This window comes from Coregonus clupeaformis, chromosome 25, assembly GCF_020615455.1.
Source record: "Coregonus clupeaformis isolate EN_2021a chromosome 25, ASM2061545v1, whole genome shotgun sequence".
NCBI classification, from domain to species: Eukaryota; Metazoa; Chordata; class Actinopteri; order Salmoniformes; family Salmonidae; genus Coregonus; species Coregonus clupeaformis.
Genome location: NC_059216.1, coordinates 24,489,675 through 24,514,000, shown reverse-complemented (window position 1 = coordinate 24,514,000; position 24,326 = coordinate 24,489,675). Strand labels below are relative to the sequence as shown.

At 42.6% G+C, this 24,326-nt stretch overlaps 1 protein-coding gene across 2 annotated transcripts in view; it reads right to left on the bottom strand.

The window, feature by feature from the left end:
- Positions 1–24,326, bottom strand: part of LOC121539451 (syntaxin-binding protein 6-like) — a 111,478-nt gene that overhangs the window by 84,535 nt on the left and 2,617 nt on the right. For both annotated transcript variants that reach the window (XM_041847956.2, XM_041847958.2), the window contains exon 2: positions 9,544–9,762. In XM_041847956.2, the coding sequence (XP_041703890.1) occupies positions 9,544–9,697 (154 nt within the window). In that variant the 5' untranslated portion in view covers positions 9,698–9,762. The remainder of the gene's footprint in view (positions 1–9,543; positions 9,763–24,326) is intronic.

Genomic DNA, 24,326 nt, shown 5'->3' with positions numbered 1-24,326 from the left:
TGTGGGTTTTTGTTCCATGTTCAGTCAGTGTTACTGTGGACTTCACTAGTCGTGTTTCTTGTTTTGTCGTGCTTTAACTAAATAAAGTCATGTTCGCTCAACGCGCTGCGCTTTGGTCTACTCATTTGGAAGACGTTCGTGACACGGGTAGCAGCGTCAATCAATTCACGTACTACTGTCAAGATGGCTAGCGTTCAGTGCAACTCGATTGTCTCTTTGAAAGAAGTTCCTTTTTGTCGGCGAACAAATCAAGATAAATTGGCAACGAAACAATTAGGACCTCCCAGACCAAATTTAATAATTCAACAGGTTTCTACTAAAGGGGGAAAGTCCTACACCCGAGGATTTTCCAAAAATTGGTACGAACGAAAAACCTGGCTAGCAGGCTGCGATGTAGCTAATGCAGTCTTCTGCTAGCCCTGCTTACTCTTTCACCCTGAAGGCGGCACGGCAGACAGCACCGCTTGGACAGCGACTGGTGTAACGGACATGCACCATCTTTCAGAAAAGATTAAGAAACATGAGCTGTCAAAGACCCACATGGATAGCTGTTTGAGATTGTCTGCTTTGGGGAGAGTGAACATTGCCACTCAACTGGATGAGGATACAGGCTAGCTGTCCGCCGCCACAACGATGAGGTTAGCAAGAACCGCCACATTCTCAGCCGGCTAATCCAGGTGTGTGAAGTTTTGCGGAGTGTTTGAGTTAGCTTTGCGAGGCAAAGATGAAACTGAGGCTCCACCAACCCTGGTATTTTTCTTGGACTTGTCAACTTTGTGGCACAATTAGATTAGGTGTTTTATGGAAATGCATATTGTTTATGCAGTGTTGAGGAATGTGAAAGAACACCCTTGATTATTTTTACTGTGATAACTTATTTTGCTTTTGTAAGCCAACACTTTTGAGATCAGTCAATAAATGCTTCTGGTATTGACTTATATGCTGCCCCTGTCTTCATGTTGTTGCTGGACATATCTTTTTTAAAATGTGTGTAGGTCACCTAAATCATCAGAAAAATTGCCCCCCCTGAGAATTTTTTCAGGAGCCGCCACTGGTGCCAACTGTAAAGTTTGGTGGAGATGGAATAATAGTCTGGGGCTGTTTTTCATGGTTCGGGCTAGGCCTCTTAGTTCCAGTGAAGGGAAATCTTAACGTTACAGCATACAATTATATTCTAGACGATTCTGTGCTTCCAACTTTGTGGCAACAGTTTGGGGAAGGCCCTTTACTGTTGTTGAGATCGGTGTGGAAGAACTTGACTGGCCTGCACAGAGCCCTGACCTCAACCCCATTGAACACCTTTGGGATGAATTGCAAGGCCGACTGTGAGCCAGGCCTAATCCCCCAACATCAGTGCCGACCTCACTAATGCTCTCGTGGCTGAATGGAAGCAATTCCCCTCAGCAATGTTCAAACATCTAGTGGAAAGCCTTCCCAGAAGAGTGGAGGCTGTTATAGCAGCAAAGGGGGGACCATCTCCATATTAATGCCAATGATTTTGGAATGAGATGTTCGACGAGCAGGTGTCCACATACTTTTGGTCATGTAGTGTGTAAACGTGACATGGAATCTTGTCACAGAAAATAGATGGTTTGCAGTATGGATCAGATGAGATGGAGGTCATTACCACTAAATAAATTCATAGGGAAGTTTTAGGTGTGCCACAGAATGTTATATCCCATCAAGTTGTGCCACTGTTCAAAAAAGTCTGGGAACCAATGGTGCATACAAATCTAACTACAGACCCAGTTACTGGCATTGGCACACACTAAGCTTGGGCAGTATCCAGATTTTCATATCATACCGTCCTTCGCTCATCCCAGGATTTAAGGTATTACTAGCATAGCACACAAGGGGGCACTAAAATGCAAGAAAATACCTTAAATTACCAGAATGCTAACAGAATTAGCATAAAATAGTGAAATCACATCGACGTTGTTAGAAAATGCTAATGAGCTAAAACAAACAAACTAATTGCAGACAAGTAAATCCAGCTCATAAAGTTATACAGGCATAGCTAGTAGCTACCGAATGTCATTTTCGGTGAGTGTGGACATTTACGAAAGTGAAAGATAATGTTTTTGCAAACGAACAAAGTTGTGATGAATGCTTTTCCAAAGGAAGAGCAGCATGTGTACACTGAGCAGAGGGGAGAAGAATGGAGGAGGAAAGAAAACGCTAATAGGAAGCACAGGGAAAGAATTACTCATCCAGAGCTTTGACTTCTAGCAGAAAGCCATTATAAGATATCTGATGTTAGTAGTGAATTGCAAACAAGTGTAACTTCATCACCTCATGTGCACCGCACAACAGAGACTCGCCGATAGCTATAGAAAGCTATGGACTCACCGGCTCCCGCTTTCTCCCGTTGTGCTATTTACACACAAACACATGACTGTTCTGGGGAACTACGGTAAGCTTCATAATGTAAATGTAACAGGTGGAATGACGAACGCAATATGCTTTATCTCCTAACATATTGCATAAGTTGCCTGCTGGTATTAACTTAAAAAGTAGCTACAAATATTCAAATGCATTGAAAAACTTCAAAGAAATCGTTTTTGACGGTATTAACGGTATTGAAAAACCATCCCATGGCTTTTTCCAAATACCCCGATATACGGTATTCCGCCCAAGCCTAGCACGCACACGCACACACACAGGCAGACAGACAGGGGCAGACAGACAAAGGCAGACAGACACATACACAGTCCTACACACAGATAGACATGCCCACAGAGCGAGACAGTCTCCCACCCACAGAAGTAAACAGTCTCACACCCTGGGCTTTATATACCATCCTGTTTTGCCTCCTGCTGATGTGGCTGAGGGAGTCGAGTGTGGGCTGCACTGTATTTCTCTCCACTCTGTAAATACTGAAAGCAAAGTGCAGCATCAATTTGCAGTGGCTTGCTGCGTCATCAGCCTTGAGAGAATACAGAACATTCCTCAAAACCAACACCACACCAACCACGTCTGACCTCCACAAACACTTATTTGTCAAGACTCTGAGAACGTTGTAACTTATTTTCAACTTTTTTCAAATCCTGGCAAAGAAATGTACATCCAAATTAGACTTTTTAGTCATGACTACTTTCACGAGGTAAGATGACTGAAAACACTTTTTCATACAGCAACGACCTAGGGAAGAGTTGCAGAGGAGAAGTACGATGATCCAATATTTTCCTTCATTCTTAAGTTAACTACATGTGACTTTGTAGTGCTGAGAGATTCAATGTAACCTTTCCCTGACGGATACCTGCCTTTAAAAGCACTGACATCCATCTTGTAGCGCAGATGGTGTCAATGCCTTCTATCCATCTCCATAAATAAATATGCATCCATCGTCGTTCCACCTGGACCCTGTGGGTTACACTGACCTCTCTTGAAAACCACATATGAATACATAATCATGGTGGGACATACTGTATTCTACAGTGTGCCCTACTGAACACAACTGGTTTTACAGATGGATTTCTGCTGTGATTCAGACTTGATAACTAAGATCAGACAGCTTATTTGACTTTCCTATACACTACAACTAAGAAGATGAATCTACAAATATGCCTGTGGGGCTACACACCCATCTATCTCCCTACATAATCAATAATCTATGAAGGTGATGAATAGTTGTATTCGTCATGTGAATGCAATGTACTTTGATTACCATCAAATGTATATTCTTAACTACTAGATATTCCAAATGGAGACAGAGTGCATTAATATTGCCATTGGGCTTTTGTTGTTGAGTCTGATCTCTTTAGTAGAATAGGGTGAGAGAAGGAGACAAATCTGTTCTGACTGCTTACTGGTGGGGACCTGGAAGGGGAGGCGGCTAACGCTCATAAGTCAGTGACGGATTGGTCCCAATTCAAGTTTTAGAGATCAATGTGTCCGTGTTTATCAGTGCTTCTGTGCTTGGTGGAGTATGTCTCAGGTTCACATTTACCCACAGGGGGTCGGGCTGCTGGAATGTGGAACACACACACACACACACACACACACACACACACACACACACACACACACACACACACACACAGAGAGACACACACGCAGAGACCCTTTACACATGCAACCATGGTCACCCACACATGGATGAACACACATGCACATCATACATACAAAAGCATGCGTACCCACACACAAACTTACGCCTGCATAAGCACATAGCATACAAACACACCAAAACACAGCACCTGCACATAAACACATAGAGCTGTTATTTATTCGTCGCCAAACCCACTGGCTCCAGGTCATCTATAAATCACTTCTAGGCAAATCCCGCCTTATCTTAGATCATTGGTCACCATAGCAACACCCACCCGTAGTATGCGTTCCAGCAGGTATATCTCACTGGTCATCCCCAAAGCCAACACCTCCTTTGGCCGCCATTCCTTCCAGTTCTCTGCTGCAAATGACTGGAACGAACTGCAAAAATCTCTGAAGCTGGAGACACCCATCTCCCTCACTAACTTTAAGCATCAGTTGTCAGAGCACCTTACCGATCACTGCACCTGTACACAGCCCATCTGTAATTAGCCCACCCAACTACCTCATCTCCATATTGTTATTTACATTGTTATTTATTTTGCTCATTTGCACCCCTGTATCTCTATTTGCACATCATCTTCTGCACATCTATCACTCCAGTGTTAATACTAAATTGCAATTATTTTGCACTATGGCCTATTTATTGCCTTACCTCCATAACTTACTATATTTGCACACACTGTATATAGATTTTCTATTGTGTTATTGACTGTACGTTTTTTTTATTCCATATGTAACTCTGTGTTGTTGTTTTTAATCGCACGGCTTTGCTTTATCTTGGCCAGGTCGCAGTTGTAAATGAGAACTTGTTCTCAACTGGCTTACCTGGTTAAATAAAGCTGAAATAAATAAATAAATAAATACAAAGGCAGGGTCTTGCTGTGTATTGATCAGACAGGAACGGCCCCATATCGCTGCCTGACAGTCTGCTCCTCATTTCCTGCCCTAAACTCCCTTAAGCCCCAACCAGCACCCAACACACACAAACAGACACAGACACACACAAACAGACACACACAAACAGACACAGACACACACAAACAGACAGACAGACACACACACAGACAGACACACAGACAGACAGACAGACAGACAGACAGACAGACAGACAGACAGACACCTTACAGATAGACACACAGACGGGTAAACGATACAAGAACATCCAAAACTGCACTGGTGCTAGTTTGCACTTTGTTTATACTGTACTTTATGTCAATATTGTCTTCTACTCTTGTTTAGCTGTCCTGCCCAGTGTAAAAGCCCTGAGATTCAGTAATGGAGAGAGCCAAACACGGAACACAGTGATCAAAGTCTGATCCCACTGACTTGGCCCTGGCACGGCTCCAGCACTTTCCTTCTCTCTCATATAGTGTACGAACCCCTGATGCTCTGTCCTTTAGGTGTGTGTGTGTGCGCGCGTGACTGAGATCAAAGTCCTTTTATACAAGCTTATTGAGCGCGCGCGCACACACACACACACACACACACACACACACACACACACACACACACACACACACACACACACACACACACACACACACACACACACACACACACACACACACACACACACACACACACACACACACACAGGGCAACAACAGCATCCACTGTACCACCGTATTTTATGTCCCAACTTCCTTCCAATGTCTGACTACATTTCCACCAATTCAACCCCATTTTATAAAAAGCAGTACAAGAGTTTCCAGCCATTATTCAAACAGTGTATACATTACACTTTGTTTAACACACTCCTATAACACTGACAGTGCAGTGATGGTAAATCTTAACAGCCAGCCCATTGATTTTATGCAAATAACGCTAGAGAAAAATAACTCCACTACAGGGCATTAAGCAACAATATTCTACTTGATGATCCCAGAGCACACCGACTCATTTCCTAGTTCTGGCCCTCCTGGCCAAACAGTCAAGTGAGCGAGCGTTCGTGTGGTTCCTGCCAAGACAAAGAAGTGAAAGAAAACAAAGAAAAGTGCCGTCGCAGCATCTTGTCCAGGCCTATGGGGTTCAGTGATGAATGCACCGACCACACAGCTCCCTGAGAACAACAGAACATCCATCCAATTCACACCCACTAACTCCCACTCTGTGAACAAACACACACCTTTAAACTCTGAGCTTTCTTATTGCTCTCAAAAAAAATTCCTGATGCATTTGTTAATTCTCAAATCATACGCACAAAACCTATAAACGAAAGCATTCACTGTGAAAGTTGATAGGCTACATGTAGGCCATTCATATATAGCTTATGCGCAGCACTTAGTTACATTTTGAATCAGTTATTGTTTCTTGCGCAAACCACGAGCAACACCTGCCAAACTCAGACATCTCTCTCAAAACACAGGGATGTAAATTCGCACGGGACTAGTATTATCAGAGGACCTTTGCCAAAAAACTGTAGGTTATTCTGGTTGGAATTGTTACTCTCCTGCCATGTAAGAATTACTGACGGGACAAATATTACAGATGTGGCGTTTTGTGCTCGTGCACATAATTAGCCGTTCTGCCGCCATAGGCGAGACCAAAAAATGCCGACCCCCGCAAAACTAGAACAGTCCCAGTAAGCAAAATGTTGAAAAGACGTCCAAAATACATATTTTCCAGACGTTGAAGTTAGGTTCAATTTAGGTTCTGAATGAAAGTGGTATTTGCATATGTTAAAAAAATATTTTTTCCAGGACGCTGAAAACGCATGTTTTCCAGACGTTGAAAAATACGTATTTTCCGGACGTTGAAATCGGGTTAATTTTTGGTTCTGAATGAAAGTTGAAAATAAGTAATTTATAGACGTCTATGTTTGGACCAAATCAAGGCTGGTCCAAACTGGACAAAATCTGAACCAAACAAACACGCCTATGATTGGTTCAGATTTGGTCGGGACTGGACCAAAACCCAATTTCCGTGGATGTGAAAATCAAGGCCGGTCCAGAAATGCACCAAAAAACAACATCCAAAAGGCATCAGCGTCGGTCCGTGCTTACTGAGGTGCAGCCTACATTGTTGCCTGAAATTGAATTTTATGAATGCCCATCTATGTGTTAAGCCTACCGTTTGTAAAATACAAAAGAAACGACATCCAGACAGGACCAGGGTGTAGCCTACCATGTCAGCCCACAATGGAATTGTATGAATGCCCATCCATGTGGTAGCCCCACTGTTTGTAAAACAGGCCATTGTACTGGCTTTATTAGTCCTGATTCCTGTGACTAATCAATTTGGCTATTTAAGCTCTGAATATCAGCTACCCAACTTTATGAGGAGTTCTCACGAGCATATTTGCAATGTGTTTACACTGGGGGAAATACAAAAGTACTATCTTTTTCACTATGATCAGCTTTTCAAAAAATTTACAGATACAAACTTGAAACCACTGATCATGACAATGGGGTGAAACTCCTTGTCCATTCCATAAAGTCCATTTTACTTTGACCGGTCCTGTTTTTAGGATATGTTGCTTTGTTAACATGACAGCTCATTTTTTATTTGATTGAGTGCCATTTGATCGGCGAAACCTGCATTATGTAAAAATTGTCATACATTTTATCTCCATCCTGTAGGCTTCAGAAAAAGGTCACATACTCTTTCTACCATATCCTATATCTGCTACATGATTTATGTTAGATGATTTTATTGACTGAACGTTGGTGGAGCGCTTCAGAGATGCATCTCTCCAACAGCACCCTGGAGTGGCGCGCTGGGAATGGACAAGCAAAATATTTTGCGCCCCTGCCTTTGACAAAGTGGCCACTGCTTATCAAAGGGCAGCATCAGCGCTCATATAAAAATCCCATATGCCACTGGTTGAGAGAAATTTCCATTGTTTTGGGGCCGAATTATGTGAGGTTTTGTGTGTTGTTGTTGGAGATGCGTCTTGGTCAGTTTAGCTCAGAAAATCCCGCCCTCGTCAATCTGCTGCCATAGGCGGCCGGCTAATCCTGCCTAATGAGCGGACAGGCCGTGCCTATAGCATATAATAATCACATCAATAAATTGGTTATAACAAACTCTGAACACAGTAACACATGTGACAGCAAAATGGATGCAGAGGACGTGACAAATAAACTCGAAACATGGGGAATATTTACAGGTTGCTCAGGAGGTAAAGGGGAAGTCAGATGTGTGGAATAAATGTGACTAGTTGTGGAAAATCCTGGAGATCAAGAAAAAGAAGGTAAAGAGCAAATGCTGCGTGCATATTATGTCTGCCAAACAGGTGCTGCATAGATTACAATATACTTTTTCTTGACAGTTTGGAACAATGTTAACACTAAATAAAGTATAAACGTACCAGAGTGTCTGTTGTGATGTTTTTTTGTTAAGCCTTTATTACAGCAAAGACTAAAAACAGTCGCATTCATTCGTGAATGCAATTTCCGAAATGCAACGGTTTATATATTGTTTAAGCTAATTATTCAAGGCTCGCTTTATTTAATTTTTTGGACCAATAGGGAATGCAGTACAGTACTAGCGACATCAGGGTAAAAAGAGTTTCAACTGTCATATTGCACCATGTTCTAATTATTTACTGGGAGACTACCTTGAGTCTTGACACGGTGGCACCAGCAAGGTAGTTCTGGCCTTCAAGGTTGCGTGTAACTGATACATCAACTCCACATCCATATTAAATGAGTTGAGACCTTGAGATGATGACATGATTTGCTGCCAAATAATGGTTTAATAGGACTGCGGAATGGGTTAAAGAAATGTAATTTAGCCTAGTGAAAATGTTCTGTACCTGTTCTTCTCAGTCTCTCATAAATTAATCAGCATGACTGATTAAGAGTGCAATATTTCAGAGGCTAGAAAATCTTTCACTAACAATTTCAAACCCTATTTCAGTTAAACAATTATATTTCAAAGTAAATGTAATCCATTTAAACCCTAAATTGGTTAAGGGTCTTGCTACATTGGTTCAGCAACAGTAAACTGGTTCTTCAGAGAGCGTATTAGAAGGTGAATTGAAGGGGACGTGTGTTGCAATGTGACTGGGGTCTCTCTAGCATGTTACCTCAATTCCAGGCTGATATCACTGACAGTGAGGATAATCACTCTGGGCACACATTGGATCAGATGCAGCACAGCACCCTCTAGTCGGGCCACTAACACACACACATCCATACAAATAAACACAACAAATACACACACTCAAACCACTGCCATCAGGAAACCTGTCAATTGCAGGGCCATTATGGCCACATGCCACAGACATTGCCACAGGGAAACCTGTCAGTGTGGAGTAGTCATCATCAGCACAGGAGCCGGGGCCCCAGTTGTAGCAGTGGCTATCAGATCACTCACAGGGGTGAAGGGAGGAAAGGAACACAAGAGGGTAAAGAGAGGAGCAGCAAAACAAGGAGAGAAAAGGAGAGGTAAAACTAGGAAAGGATAGGAAGTAAAAAGAGGAAAGAAAAATAAATGAAAAGGGGAAAAAAGAGAAGAAAAGAAGAGCGTAAATGAGGGTTATATTACCTGAGAGGCAGATGAAGGTCATGTAGTCTCCCTGTCCTCCAGTAGCCAGGAAGGGGATCTTCTTCTTGGTCCTCCTCTTCACCTGCACGGCTGCAAGCATCTTCTCATCGTGGGGTGTGAACACCTCCTTGTTGATGGCTGACTTGGCACTCATCTTGGGGGAGGGGGGAGAGTCGCAGAGAGCGAGGGTAGGGTGGAGAGGAGGTTGTCAGGTCTCCTCTGCGGATGGAAAGAGATAGGATCATTAGTGAGTGTTACTGTTTGACTTTGGTGGAAGGGGTAAGTTATAGGGTTTAATATTTTCCCGGTAATTTACAAATGTTCCATCCCGAGAATAAATCACTTTTCTCCCGGATAACCCTGTATTTCCCGCCAAAGCCGGAAGAGTAATTCAAAAGCATATGAAGCATATAAATAGGCATTGTCTGGATTTGATTAGAGATTTGATTGAAAATTCAAGCGTGATGCTTCCTGAGCCATACATTAAATACATTTTATGAGCCCAAGCCCAAAAAAGCCTAAATGATTGTGCCATTATCCAATACATATGATATGTAGGCTACTGCACATTACGCACGCCACAAAAACATAAAAGCCCATAGATGTAGCTAGCTATATGCTCTCTTGGGTAAATAAATGAAACAAGCTCCAGTATGCTAATATTTTTGTGTATGAACTGTATTACTGTACTATACGGACTGGAATTACGCACCTCCTTCAACTCATGATAAAGTTTGGAGAGAACATAAAATTCTGGTGCAGCACATGCGGCCTACAAAGTTATAAGTATAGGCTAGCGAATTTGATTTTAATTTTGAAATACAATAGGGCCTATTTGTATAATTAGTCGGCTGACTCATATACACCTTTTATAATATTTCCCTTAATGTTATAGCCTACCTCTTTCTCTCTCTATTGTTGCATTATTCCTTCCTTGCTTACAACAGTTAAATGAAATAAGTTGTCCTTATGTTCATCATTCTAATGACATGCTTGCATAATATAGGACTTGAATTCGATTCAGACGGCTTTCACTTCTCATCACAAAGATTGAATGGTTATGGGTCTGAATAAATAACTGCTATAGCCAAATGCCATCGCGCGTTCGCTCTTCTTTCAAACTACCCGTGAGTTCTATTGGCTGCTGTATTTAACATTCAGCAAACAAGATCTTGCCTCCCTCTTAGAATAGTCTACTGTTGTTTTTTTTTAAGGAGAGAGGCCAGTGGAGCACAGGTATGTGCGTATTGCGCAAGAGACAGAGGCTATAAGTTAGAAGCTTATTATGCAAAACCCATCATTCATTAGCTAAATATAAGGCTAACACTGCATTGAATTTATTACCTGAAAGAGGTAGGCTAGGACATACATATACATATATATACATATATATATATATATATATATATATATATATATATACCTATATCAATTTGGAACAGGATTATCTATTTTGGATGCAATTTGAATCTAATTGAGAAAGACTGCGAGAGAGTGCTCGCACGTGCACTGATTTAATGCAATGACATTCGAGTGATGGGCTGTTTTAAAACTCTGTAGTTACAATAAATAAATAAATCTTTACAATTAAAAAATAAGGTGACCCCGAAAGCCAGATGGAAATGTGTATTCGGTTCTTATATTACTGTAGCATAGGCTATGCTGCAGCAACTGTAGGGCCTACCTGTCACAAGAAAAAAAGTTACCATGATGAGATGATGTGTCTACATGCATTGTGAACTGCGCTCCATACTGAGATGGTCTGTATGTCCCCACCCTGAGTGTTGATGATTGATCATGCAGAAAGCAAAGAAAAGGCCTTAGTGAAGCCAGATTTAGACATTGCATATCATTTAACCGTTCCATTTCACTTTATGCTGTACATATAAATCATTTATTATAATTTACCGGTTTCCACAGTTATTTATCCCGGGAAAAAGGAGTGGTTTTAGGCAGTAAATCTCGGTAACCGGGTTCCCGCCATTCAACCCTAGTAAGTTATACCAACAGACAATGTAAAACCAAAGATTTTCACAACTTCCCCAATATAGACCAGAGTCTGTCGTTTCCAATGGGAGCAAATTATTCATAGTGGGCTGAACAAGCAAAGAGGTGGGCAGAGCTAAGCATGAGCTAGCGAGATCCTACTGGTGCATTTTAGCATGTATTAGCACATTTACGTTAGTGAACGCCTACTCTGTGAAGTGTGCATAACATGTGCAATAACTCAATTCGCCCTTGTACTCCTAAAGAATGCCATTTTCTTTTACTTTGACAAAGGGAAAAGTCTACAAAACTTAGTCCACTCTGTTCGTAACAGATTCTAGTTTTGGAAACAGAAAACTGTATTAATTAATGTTTAAATCAATGAAAGAATTTGCAGAATGTCGGCCAAAATCCATCTCGCTCCATCTTCTCTCACTGCCGGCCACTGGGCTTCCTCTCCTGGGTGGAAGAACCTGCTTTCAATATACTTTGTATCCCTCATTTACTCAAGTGTTTCCATTATTTTGGCAGTTAGCTGTAGTTCTCATTTTCACATAAATCATGCATTGTCAATGCACTCTCCGGAACGTTCTAGCCTAAATCAATATCAGTCGAGCCCATATCACTGAATCCTTCTTATTGCGGAGGGAGGAAAAGACACACTGGTAGAAACAATGTCTTTGTTACATGTCACGTCCCCAGAAATCACATTGAGAAAGCAGTGAGAGATCAGTCCCAGAAGAAATAAAAGCAAAATGGCCATTACATCTGACTGCTCTGTGCTTTTCCAGTCTCCAGCATCAGAAAGACCACTCCAATCTCATTTCAGAAACATTCTGCTCCCCAAAATAAATGGCCCTATAAAAGAATGTAATGACAGATTGAGTGACCGCCTCCAACATGGAAGTCGGGCCATCGTTTCTCTGGAATGGTGCAAATATCGGCATCTCTTACTATTACACAGGCAATGTTCCCTCTAAGATCTGCTGCAAAATGTTAATGACTTCAGTTAGGAAACTTTTCAGAAACATCTCATTGTCATTGAACAGTCATTACATTTTACATTATTGGAAACCTCTTTTAAATGTAACTTTGTTCGCATTATGAACTGACAGTTCCTCATCGAATGGAATTGGATCACCCAGGTCCCAAACACAATGTGCTTTGCTGATCGTGTCAGAGAAAGCAGTGCTGAGGCAGTGCAATTGTGGTTACATTAATGGAGGATGCAGTCATAACTCAATTGGCCCAGCGTCGTCTGGGTTTGGCCAGAGTAGGCCGTCATTGTAAATAAGAATGTGTTCTTAACTGACTTGACTAGTTAAATAAAGGTAAAATAAATAAACAATAGTGTTTAATTGTGTCCAAATGCTCTCTAGAGAACTATGGCATTTAATCATTGTCTCAGCCAGACACACATAGAGGAGTTGCACTGGTGATACAAAAATATAACTGTCAGTCACAACAAATGCTACATGAATTAGGCTACTCAGAGAGGAGGCATAGCAACTCAGACTGGAAAACAATGCCCTCATCAATTTGGATGCAGGCCCAAAATACTTGTTTTTCACACTGCATTGAGCTTCAAATAAATGTTTGGCAGTTGAGGAGGAGAAGCAAGAAAACGAAATAGTTTCACAGAAATGTAATCCGCAGCGTTGGAAGCTTAACCTTGATCTACAGTAGTTTGCTTATCTGGTTTAATAAGTCAACTATTCGTCCTCCATCAAAACTTGAAAAAGCTGTTAGTGTTTCCCCTACTATTAATTAGTCTTGGCGGAGCCCAAACCTAACCTAGCTCTGATAGAGGAAACACTGAACATTCATTTGTCTCTTCGTCCTCAACAGTCCAGCTATCAAAAACATTAATAAGCTATGTGAGCTAGAAACATTCTGGCCTTTCATTGAGATCAATAAATACAACAGGTATTATGAAACGTCAAGAGACATCGAGATTCGATCAGACATTTTGTTTTCTGAATCATGAATGGTGCTGCATCTGGTGAGAGTTAGTTCAGTGACTGTTTCTACTGCTAGGTACTCCTATCCACATGGTAACGTTAGGTCACAGTGAACACTATGGGAGTGCACACTCAATAACACCACACCAACTCAACTAGCCTAAAAACCAAATAGCAGTAAAACAATCCACCTCAGCCAATGGCATTTCACAACATCACCAGATGAGGCTCTAAACTAATTATGTCTATCTCAGAGTAAACAACATACAAGCCAAGATTTCTTCAAGAGCAATTAGCCAACAAAAATGTCTTTGCTTGGAATGTTTAAAACATCCAACCCCTAAATCTACAGACTCTCGACATGTGCATACACGAGTGGAGGCTCCCCAGAGGAGGAAGGGGAGGACCATCCTCCTCAGTGAATTTCATTTAAAAAAAAATATTTTTAGATAAAACTATACTAAATATATTCACGTCACCAAATAATTGCTTAAAACACACTGTTTTGAAATGAAGGTCTACAGTAGCCTCAACAGCACTCTCTGGGGTAGCACCATGGTGTAGCCGGAGGACAGCTAGTTTCCATCCTCCTCTGGGTACATTGACTTCAATAGACTTGCACAGTAATTACGACTACATCCGAAGGACGTCCTCCAACTTATCAGAGCTCTTGCAACATGAACTGACATGTTGTCCACCCAATCAAAGGATCAGAGAATTAATCTAGTACTGAAAGCACAACCTACAACTAGCTAGCACTGCAGTGCATAAAATGTGGTGTATAGTTGACTCAAGAGAGAAAGACAATAGTTGAACAGTTTTGAACAAATTAATTTCTTTAAAAATGAAGGAGAAGCAAGAGCATTGTATTTTTTTCACTTTCACTTACATAGCTAGTGAATACAGCTACAGTGAGGGAAAAAAGTATTTGATCCCCTGCTGATTTTGTACGTTTGCCCAATGACAAAGAAATTATCAGTCTATCATTTTAATGGTATTTTTATTTGAACAGTGAGAGACAGAATAACAATAAAAAAATCCAGAAAAACACATGTCAAAAATGTTATAAATTGATTTGCATTTTAATGAGGGAAATAAGTATAGTCATAAGTCATAGGCAGCATTCCTCCTCCTCCAAACACAGCGAGTTGAGTTGATGCCAAAGAGCTCCATTTTGGTCTCATCTGACCACAACACTTTCACCCAGTTCTCCTCTGAATCATTCAGATGTTCATTGGCAAACTTCCGACGGGCATGTATATGTGCTTTCTTGAGCAGGGTGACCTTGTGGGCGCTGCAGGATTTCAGTCCTTAAACGGCGTAGTGTGTTACCAATTGTTTTCTTGGTGTCTATGGTCCCAGTTGCCTTGAGATTATTGACAAGATCCTCCCGTGTAGTTCTGGGCTGATTCCTCACCGTTCTCATGATCATTGCAACTCCACGAGGTGAGATCTTGCATGGAGCCGCAGGCCGAGGGAGATTGACAAGTCTTTTGTGTTTCTTCCATTTGCGAATAATCGCACCAACTGTTGTCACCTTCTCACCAAGCTGCTTGGCGATGGTCTTGTAGCTCATTCCAGCCTTGTGTAGGTCTACAATCTTGTCCCTGACATCCTTGGAGAGCTCTTTGGTCTTGGCCATGGTGGAGAGTTTGGAATCTGATTGATTGATTGCTTCTTTGGACAGGTGTATTTTATACAGGTAACAAACTGAGATTAGGAGCACTCCATTTAAGAGTGTGCTCCTAATCTCAGCTCGTTACCTGTATAAAAGACACCTGGGAGCCAGAAATCTTTCTGATTGAGAGGGGGTCAAATACTTATTTCCCTCATTAAAATGCAAATCAATTTATAACATTTTTGACATGCATTTTTCTTGATTTTTTTGTTGTTATTCTGTCTCTCACTGATCAAATAAACCTACCATTAAAAGTATAAACTGATCATTTCTTTGTCAGTGGGCAAACATACAAAATCAGCAGGGGATCAAATACTTTTTTCCCCTCACTGTAGCTAGTTTAGCCTACTCAAACAGCCCTGTCAGACAGAGGGAAAATTCTAGTATCATGTAGTAGACTAAACCTATTGATGTTACATTGAGCTGGGTGAATGAAATTTGAATGACAGTCCAATATGCTGTAATAGAAATAAGGCCATGAAGGGGCCTCCAGAGTGGCGCAGCAGACCCGACGTCACTACAGACCCGGGTTCGATCCCAGGCTGTGTTACAGCCGGCCGTGACCGGGAGACCCATGAGGCGGCACACAATTGGCCCAGCGTCGTCCGGGTTAGGGGAGGGTTTGGCCGGCCGGTATCGCCTTGTCCCATCGCCCTGTAGCGACTCCTTGTGGTGGGCCGGGCGCCTGCATGCTGACTGCGGTCGCCAGGTGTACAGCGTTTCCTCCGACACATTGGTGCGGCTGGTTTCCGGGTTAAGCGAGCAGTGTGTCAAGAAGCAGTGCGGCTTGAAGGGTCGTGTTTCAGAGGACACATGGCTCTCGACCTTTGCCTCTCCCGAGTCTGTACGGGAGTTGCAGTGATGGGACAAGACTGTAAGTAGAGAAAAAGGGGTAGAAAATAATAAGGCCATGCTCGTAAAAAATGTATTTGTCCTACCTAATGTTAAAACAGCACTGACCACCACCGGCGTACACACACCCGAAAAGGGCCTTGTTCAGCTTCCTATAAAAAACAGAAACAACTGTTCTCCCACCATCTCAGCCCAGTGGTGCACCACCAATCTCTGTACAAATGATTCTCTAGTAATTCAGCGCTTCAATTAAATTAATTGAAGTGGGAATAATAAGTTGGTGCTTCATTATGCCCCTTCACGTATGAATAAAACATATGAAAACCTTGATTTTCTTTTGAGAGGGGGCCTCAAACACAAATCATATGAAGACACTAGTAAACCTGAACGTCAAACGTCAATAGTCCTACTGTCACCTTAAGAAGGGGGTAGAGAGACATAGAGAAAGCGAGAGAGGGAAATATAGGAGTAGCCCTAATCCTGGGTGTCCCTACCGATCCACTACCATCCTCCAGCTGAGAAGGCTCCCCCTGTGTCTCTCCAAGCTGTCGGCAGACAGTGGGGAGTCTATGCCTCAGGTGGGCAACTGAAGTGTGAGGGATGGGAGGGAGGACCTGGGAGATTGAGGGTGGATTTCACTTTTCAGTGATGGTATTGAAATTACTGAATTACATCAGCCACAGGTCCCGACACAGCTTGGCTATGGTGAAAACGACACTCACGTTGTAACCCTGTCTGTCACCCATTTTCCAGTAACAATCCCCCCTACCCAGAAACACTTAATTAATTGTACCTCACCAAACGGTGAAAGGAGGGAGCAGTGCCGAGTGCAGTCTTTCACTTCGCCCTGCGTGTTAATGTGAAATCTGTTCAGCCAGAGCTCACAGCTCTCCAGAGGCCTCTTGAGTAAGGGTGCTTCACTTCAGCCCACAGCCAACAATTTCAGCACTCCCCACCACTCCTTTCCCTGCTTCCATCTTTACAAGGCCAATAGAAAACTGGCACAACAGCCAGGCTGAGAGAGCTTCACAATGATGGGACAGGTGCAGGATTTGCAAAAGCTGAGGCTGCCACAAAGCCAGCTCAATTAGTTAAGGGTCGTGTTTCAGAGGACGCATGGCTCTCGACCTTTGCCTCTCCCGAGTCTGTACGGGAGTTGCAGTGATGGGACAAGACTGTAAGTAGAGAAAAAGGGGTAGAAAATAATAAGGCCATGCTCGTAAAAAATGTATTTGTCCTACCTAATGTTAAAACAGCACTGACCACCACCGGCGTACACACACCCGAAAAGGGCCTTGTTCAGCTTCCTATAAAAAACAGAAACAACTTTGTTCTCCCACCATCTCAGCCCAGTGGTGCACCACCAATCTCTGTACAAATGATTCTCTAGTAATTCAGCGCTTCAATTAAATTAATTGAAGTGGGAATAATAAGTCGGTGCTTCATTATGCCCCTTCACGTATGAATAAAACATATGAAAACCTTGATTTTCTTTTGAGAGGGGGCCTCAAACACAAATCATATGAAGACACTAGTAAACCTGAACGTCAAACATCAATAGTCCTACTGTCACCTTAAGAAGGGGGTAGAGAGACATAGAGAAAGCGAGAGAGGGAAATATAGGAGTAGCCCTAATCCTGGGTGTCCCTACCGATCCACTACCATCCTCCAGCTGAGAAGGCTCCCCCTGTGTCTCTCCAAGCTGTCGGCAGACAGTGGGGAGTCTATGCCTCAGGTGGGCAACTGAAGTGTGAGGGATGGGAGGGAGGACCTGGGAGATTGAGGGTGGATTTCACTTTTCAGTGATGGTATTGAAATTACTGAATTACATCAGCCACAGGTCCCGACACAGCTTGGCTATGGTGAAAACGACACTCACGTTGTAACCCTGTCTGTCACCCATTTTCCAGTAAAAATCCCCCCTACCCAGAAACACTTAATTCACTGTACCTCACCAAACGGTGAAAGGAGGGAGCAGTGCCGAGTGCAGTCTTTCACTTCGCCCTGCATGTTAATGTGAAATCTGTTCAGCCAGAGCTCACAGCTCTCCAGAGGCCTCTTGAGTAAGGGTGCTTCGCTTCAGCCCACAGCCAACAATTTCAGCACTCCCCACCACTCCTTTCCCTGCTTCCATCTTTACAAGGCCAATAGAAAACTGGCACAACAGCCAGGCTGAGAGAGCTTCACAATGATGGGACAGGTGCAGGATTTGCAAAAGCTGAGGCTGCCACAAAGCCAGCTCAATTAGTTTGACATCTTCCATAATTGCCAAACACTGATAAGAAAACGACCAGAAACTCAAGAAACAACTGATTCCAGATAGATTGGTTATGTTTAATCGTATGTATAGTGAGACATTTGGAATGCTGTTGTTAGAGCTACTTTCCTCTGACATTTACAGTAAATGGAGAAAGGTTAGGGTTTAACAACCCTTTGAAGAATCCTTCAGAAAAGGGAGGATCTGAAATAGGCTCGGGCGATATACCATTTATACCGTATACCAAGGTATTTCGAAATACCGACGGTATGATACGCCAATGCTTATGACTATAAATTAAGTATAACTACAAGAAATGTAAGATGTGTCAAATAAAGTATATACAGCTCAGGGCTCTAGTTATGCATTTGTTTTGCTAACTTGCTAGCTAAGTGGCTAGATCAAGCTTTTTGGTTACAGCAGAGACATTCTAGCCTAAGTACCAGTCTCTTTAGGTAACATTCCACTCCTTGTCATTGACAATGAGACTGGCCTTTCTGTCATCTTCAAATATGAACACTCAATCATTAATGAGCGAGGAGAACTGAGGAGTTGATAATCCAAATATTGGAACTCACTTTTTTCTCCACAGAATATGTTGGTATCCGGTTGCTAAGCAACCGTTTTTTGTTTGTCCAGACGAAACCAGTCTGTCAAAAGTTGCTAGATCACGTCTAAATTATCAAACTAAATACATACTGCAATTCCAACCACAAAACCTCTTTGCTTTGATTTTAAGCCTCAAAATACAATAACTTGCCTAGCTAACAGCTAACAGCTAAACGTTTTTGACTTTGTTATAATTCTAATTCTATATTTGAGGCTCCATGTTGTCATGGAACATATTAATGTTATTTCCAACAACCAATGAGCAACTCCGCCGTAAATCCAGCTGCATATTGAATGTTGAGATTGCCGAAAGGCCAGCCTCTTTGGCAATGACATGGAGTGACAAAGACTTCGTACCCAGACTACAGACATTCAATCTTCAATCCCCTACTGGATCAAGATTCCTGTTGCCTAAATAGTTTTATGCGTCCCCCCAAAGAAAAAAAAAAAGAATACGTAATACCGTATACCACGGTATGGTACAGAAACAGTATGAAAATCTAGATACCGCCCAACACTAATCTGTGAGCTAACCAACCCACAGTTGGAACTCAGTGTCTGGTGGGACGCCAAGGTGTTATGTTTATCTTTCTCTGTGCCACATCCAGTGTTGTTTTCAGATTGCAGTGTGTAGATCGATCCAGCAAGACGGCGATAAGCAGGGGAAATCACATTCCTGGGGCTTAACTTCCATTCACATTCCTTAGAGAACGCCCCACACTCAGCAGGAATTAACAGCTACTCTTCAGCTCCGCTCGAGTGTGAGTTTGTGTGTATGTAGAGGGGGTGACTCTAACAGAGCAGAATGCAGGAAGGATGATGAGAGGGAGCCCGCTCCAAAACAGTTGTCTTTCAGGGGAGGAATGAGAATCTTCATTTAGGGAAAATAGTATTTATTTCAAAAGGAATACAGATCTTACAGTTGGATAGCATATGGCAGGGAAAACACTGTGCTTGAAATGGACGCAGTATGTAGACCTACACTAAATTGAAATATTCCACAACAGGTGCGTGAAAATTGTTCCAGAGGATTACTTTCAGCAAAGAGAGATTGCACAATGGTGTCACTGTCTGCACAATGTTTAAAAAAAAAGAGGTGACAACTTTCTCCATGCTATAGTTATATTGAAGGATCTAGGCCTAAGGTGAGAAATAAATTGCAGATGAAAGCATTCACTTAAAACAGTAGTGGCATAGTTCTCATTATTCCACATAAAATGATCACTATTTCAAATGTAGTCCCATATTTATGAACACACTAGCCACATTAGAGGTGAGAAACAGTACAAATCTTATCTCAATGGTTTGGGTCAGGGCATCTTTTAGTAAGCCTACTCCTCTTAACATGAGCAGTAAGGAAATACTGTCACAGTGTAGTAGGGCTGGCACAATTACCGTGTAACCGACGGTTATGGATGAAGACCGTCATGAAAATGAAATAACCGTCATAACCGTTTGGAACGAACAGCTGACTGAAGACGGCATTCGTGCGGTTGACTTTTTCCTCACCAATTCCGTGATATCCAATTGCAATCTTGTCTCATCGCTGCAACTCCCCAACGGGCTCGGGAGAGACAAAGGTCGAGTCATGCGTCTTCTGAAACATGACCCGCCAAACCGCGTTTCTTAACACCCGCCCGCTTAACCCGGAAGCCAGCCGCACCAATGTGTCGGAGGAAACACAGTTCAACTGACGACTAAAATCAGCCTGCAGGCGCCCGGCCCGCCACAAGGAGTCGCTAGAGCGCGATGAGCCAAGTAATGCCCCCCAGCCAAACCCTCCCCTTACCCGTGCAATGCTGGGCCAATTGTGTGCCGCCCTATGGGACTCCCGGTCACGGCCGGTTGTGAGACAGCCTGGGATCGAACCCGGGTCTGTAGTGCGATGCAGTGCCTTAGACCGCTGCGACACTCGGGAGGCGATAATATGGACTCTTAACAACGGGTTGACATTTTCTGCCCCTTGCTGAAACGAGCAAGGTGTTGAAGCAAACGATTAATAGAATGGGCTTTGAACCTCTAACCCTGGCAATTTGACTGGCTATCTCATGGGTACACTCGCAATGGCTGCTTGGTATTGTGATGCAATAATTTCCATCCTAATGTAGAATGTTAATTCAAATGACGTTAACTGATGTGGCTCATGCAATTGAATGTATTTTTTGTATTGTCAGTGGATCAACAAATCACAGCACATATTGATGGGTACACTTCCTGCTTTGCTCCAATGGGTACACTCGCAATGGCTGCCAGTCCACCCATTATGCCATCATTGACTTGAATGGGGACACCCGTTCTATTCATTCTATTGAAGTGCCTACAGAAAGTATTCATACTCCTTGATTTGTTACAGCCTAAATTCAAAATGGATTAAATAGAAAAAAAAATCTCACCCATCTACACACGCACACAATACCCCATAATGACAAAGGGAAAACATGTTTTTAGAAATGTGTAATACTTTGTAGAAGCACCTATTACAGTTTTGAGACGTCTTGGTTATGTCTGTATCAGCTTTGCACATCTGGATTTGGGGATTTTCTCTAATTCTTCCTTGCAGATTTTCTCAAGCTCTGTTAAGTTAGATGGGAAGTGGTGGTGAACAGCATCTTCAAGTCTTTCCACAGATTTAATGGGATTCAAGTCTGGGCTTTGGCTGGGCCACTCAAGGACTTCCATATTCTTGTTCTGAAGCCATTCCAGCGTTGCTTTGTCTTTATGCTTGGGGTCATTGTCTTGTTGGAATGTAAATCATCGCCCCAGTCGAAGGTTGTTTACACTCTTTAGCAGGTTCTCATTAAGCATTTGCCTGTATTTGGCTCCCTTCATTGTTCCCTCTATCCTTACCAGTCTCCTAGTCCATGCTGCTGAAAAGCATCCCAATAGCTTGATGCTGCCACCACCATGCTTCACGGTAGGGATGGTGTTAGACGGGTGATGAGCTGTGCCTGGTTTCCTCCAGACATAGATCTTTGCATTCAGGCCAAAGAGTTACATTTGTCTCATCAGACAACAGAATCTTTCACGTGCCGTTTTGCAAATTCCAGGGTGCTTTCATAAGCCTTTTTCTCAGGAGTGGCTTCCATCTGGCCACTCTCTCATAAAGGCCAGATTGGTGAAGTGCTGTAGAGACTGTTCTCCCATCTCAGGCAAGGAACTCTGTAGTTCTGTCAGCGTGGAAATTGGGTTGTTGGTCACCTCCCTGACCAAGGTCCTTCTTGCGTGGTTGCTCAGTTTGGTTGGACGGCCAAGCTCTAGGCAGAGTCTGGTTAGTTCCATATTTTCTCAATTTCCCAATGATAGACCACTGTGTTCTTGGAAACTTTCAACACTCTAGAAATTGTTGTATACCCTTCCCCAGATATATGCCTCATCACAATTATATCTCTGAGATCTACGGACAGTTCCTTGGACTTCATGGTATAGTTTCTGCTCTGACATGCACTGTCAAATGTGGGACCTTATATAGACAGGTGTGTTTCTTTCTAAATCATGTCCAAACAATTGAATTGGCCACAGGTGGACACCAATCAAACTGTAGTGACATCTCATGTATTATCAAAGGAAATTGGATGCAGCTGAGCTCAATTTGGAGTGTTATAGCAAAGTGGTTTGAATACTTACAGTACCAGTCAAAAGTTTGGAAACACCAACTCATTCCAGGGTTTATATTTACTATTTTCTACATTGTAGAATAATAGTGAAGACATCAAAACTATGAAATAGCACAAATGGAATCATGTATTAACCAAAAAAGTGTTAAATAAATCAAAATGCCAAGAGTGTGCAAAGCTGTCATCAAGGCAAAGGGCGACTATTTGAAGAATCTCAAATATAAAATATATTTTGATTTGTTTAACACTATTTTGGTTACTACATGATTCCATATGTGCTATTTCATAGTTTTGATATCTTCACTATTATTCTACAATGTAAAGAATAGTAAAAATAAAGACAAACCCTTGAATGAGTAGATGTTTCCAAACTTTTGACTGGTAGTGTAAGTATTCAGACCCTTTGTTCAGTACTTTGTTGAAGCACATTTGGCAGCAATTACAGCCTCGAGTCTTCTTGGGTATGACGCTACAAGCTTGGCACACCTGTATTTGGGGAGTTTCCCATTATTCTCTGCAGATCCTCTCAAGCTTTGTCAGGTTGGATGGGGAGCGTCGCTGCACAGCTATTTTCAGATATCTCCAGAGATGTTCAATCAGGTTCAAGTCCGGGCTCTGGCTGGGCCACTCAAGGACATTCAGAGACTTGTCCCGAAGCCACTCCTGCGTTGTCTTGGCTGTGTGCTTAGGGTCGTTGTCCTGTTGGAAGGTGAACCTTCGCCCCAGTCTGAGGTCCTGAGCGCTCTGGAGCAGGTTTTCATCAAGGATCTTGCTGTGCTTTGCTCCATTCATCTTTCCCTCGATCCTGACTAGTCTCCAAGTCCCTGCCACTGAAAAACATCCCCACAGTATGATGCTGCCACCACCATGCTTCAACGTAGGGATGGTGCCAGGTTTCCTCCAGACATGACGCTTGGCATTCAGGCCAAAGAGTTCAATCTTGGTTTTATCAGACCAGAGAATTTTGTTTCTCATGGTCTGAGAGTCTTTAGGTGCCTTTGGCAAACTCCAAGCGGGCTATCATGTGCCTTTTATTGAGGAGTGGCTTCTGTCTGGTCACTACCATAATGGCCTGATTGGTGAAGTGCTGCAGAGATGGTTGACCTTCTGGAAGGTTCTCCCATCTCAGTAGAGGAACTCTGGAGCTCTGTCAGAGTGACCATCGGGTTCTTGGTCACCTCCCTGACAAAGGCCCTTCTCCCACGATTGCTCAGTTTGGCCGGGCAGCCAGCTCTAGGAAGAGTCTTGGTGGTTCCAAACGTCTTCCTTTTAAGATTGATGGAGGCCACTGTGTTCTTGAGGACCTTCAATGCTGCAGACATTTTTTGGTACCCTTCCCCAGATCTGTGCCTCGACACAATCCTGTCTCGGAGTTCTACGGACAATTCCTTCGACCTCATGGCTTGGTTTTTGCTCTAACATGCACTGTCAACTGTTGGACCTTATATAGACAGGTGTGTGCCTTTCCAAATCATGTCCAATCAATTGAATTTACCACAGATGGACGCCAATCAACTTGTAGAAACATCTCAAGGATCAATGGAAACAGGGTGCAACTGAGCACAATTTCGAGTCTCATAGCAAAGGGTCTGAATACTTATGTTTTCTATTTTTAATACATTTGCTAAAATTTCTAAAAAGATGTTTTCACTTTGTCATTATGGGTTATTGTGTGTAGGTTGATGAGGAAAGAAATTAATTTAATCCATTTTAGAATAAGGCTGTAACGTAACAACATTTGGAAAAAGGGAAGGGGTCTGAATACTTTCCAAATGCACTGTAAGTATTACAAGCAAAGTTACATAGTGCCAATAGAGCCTCCTTAC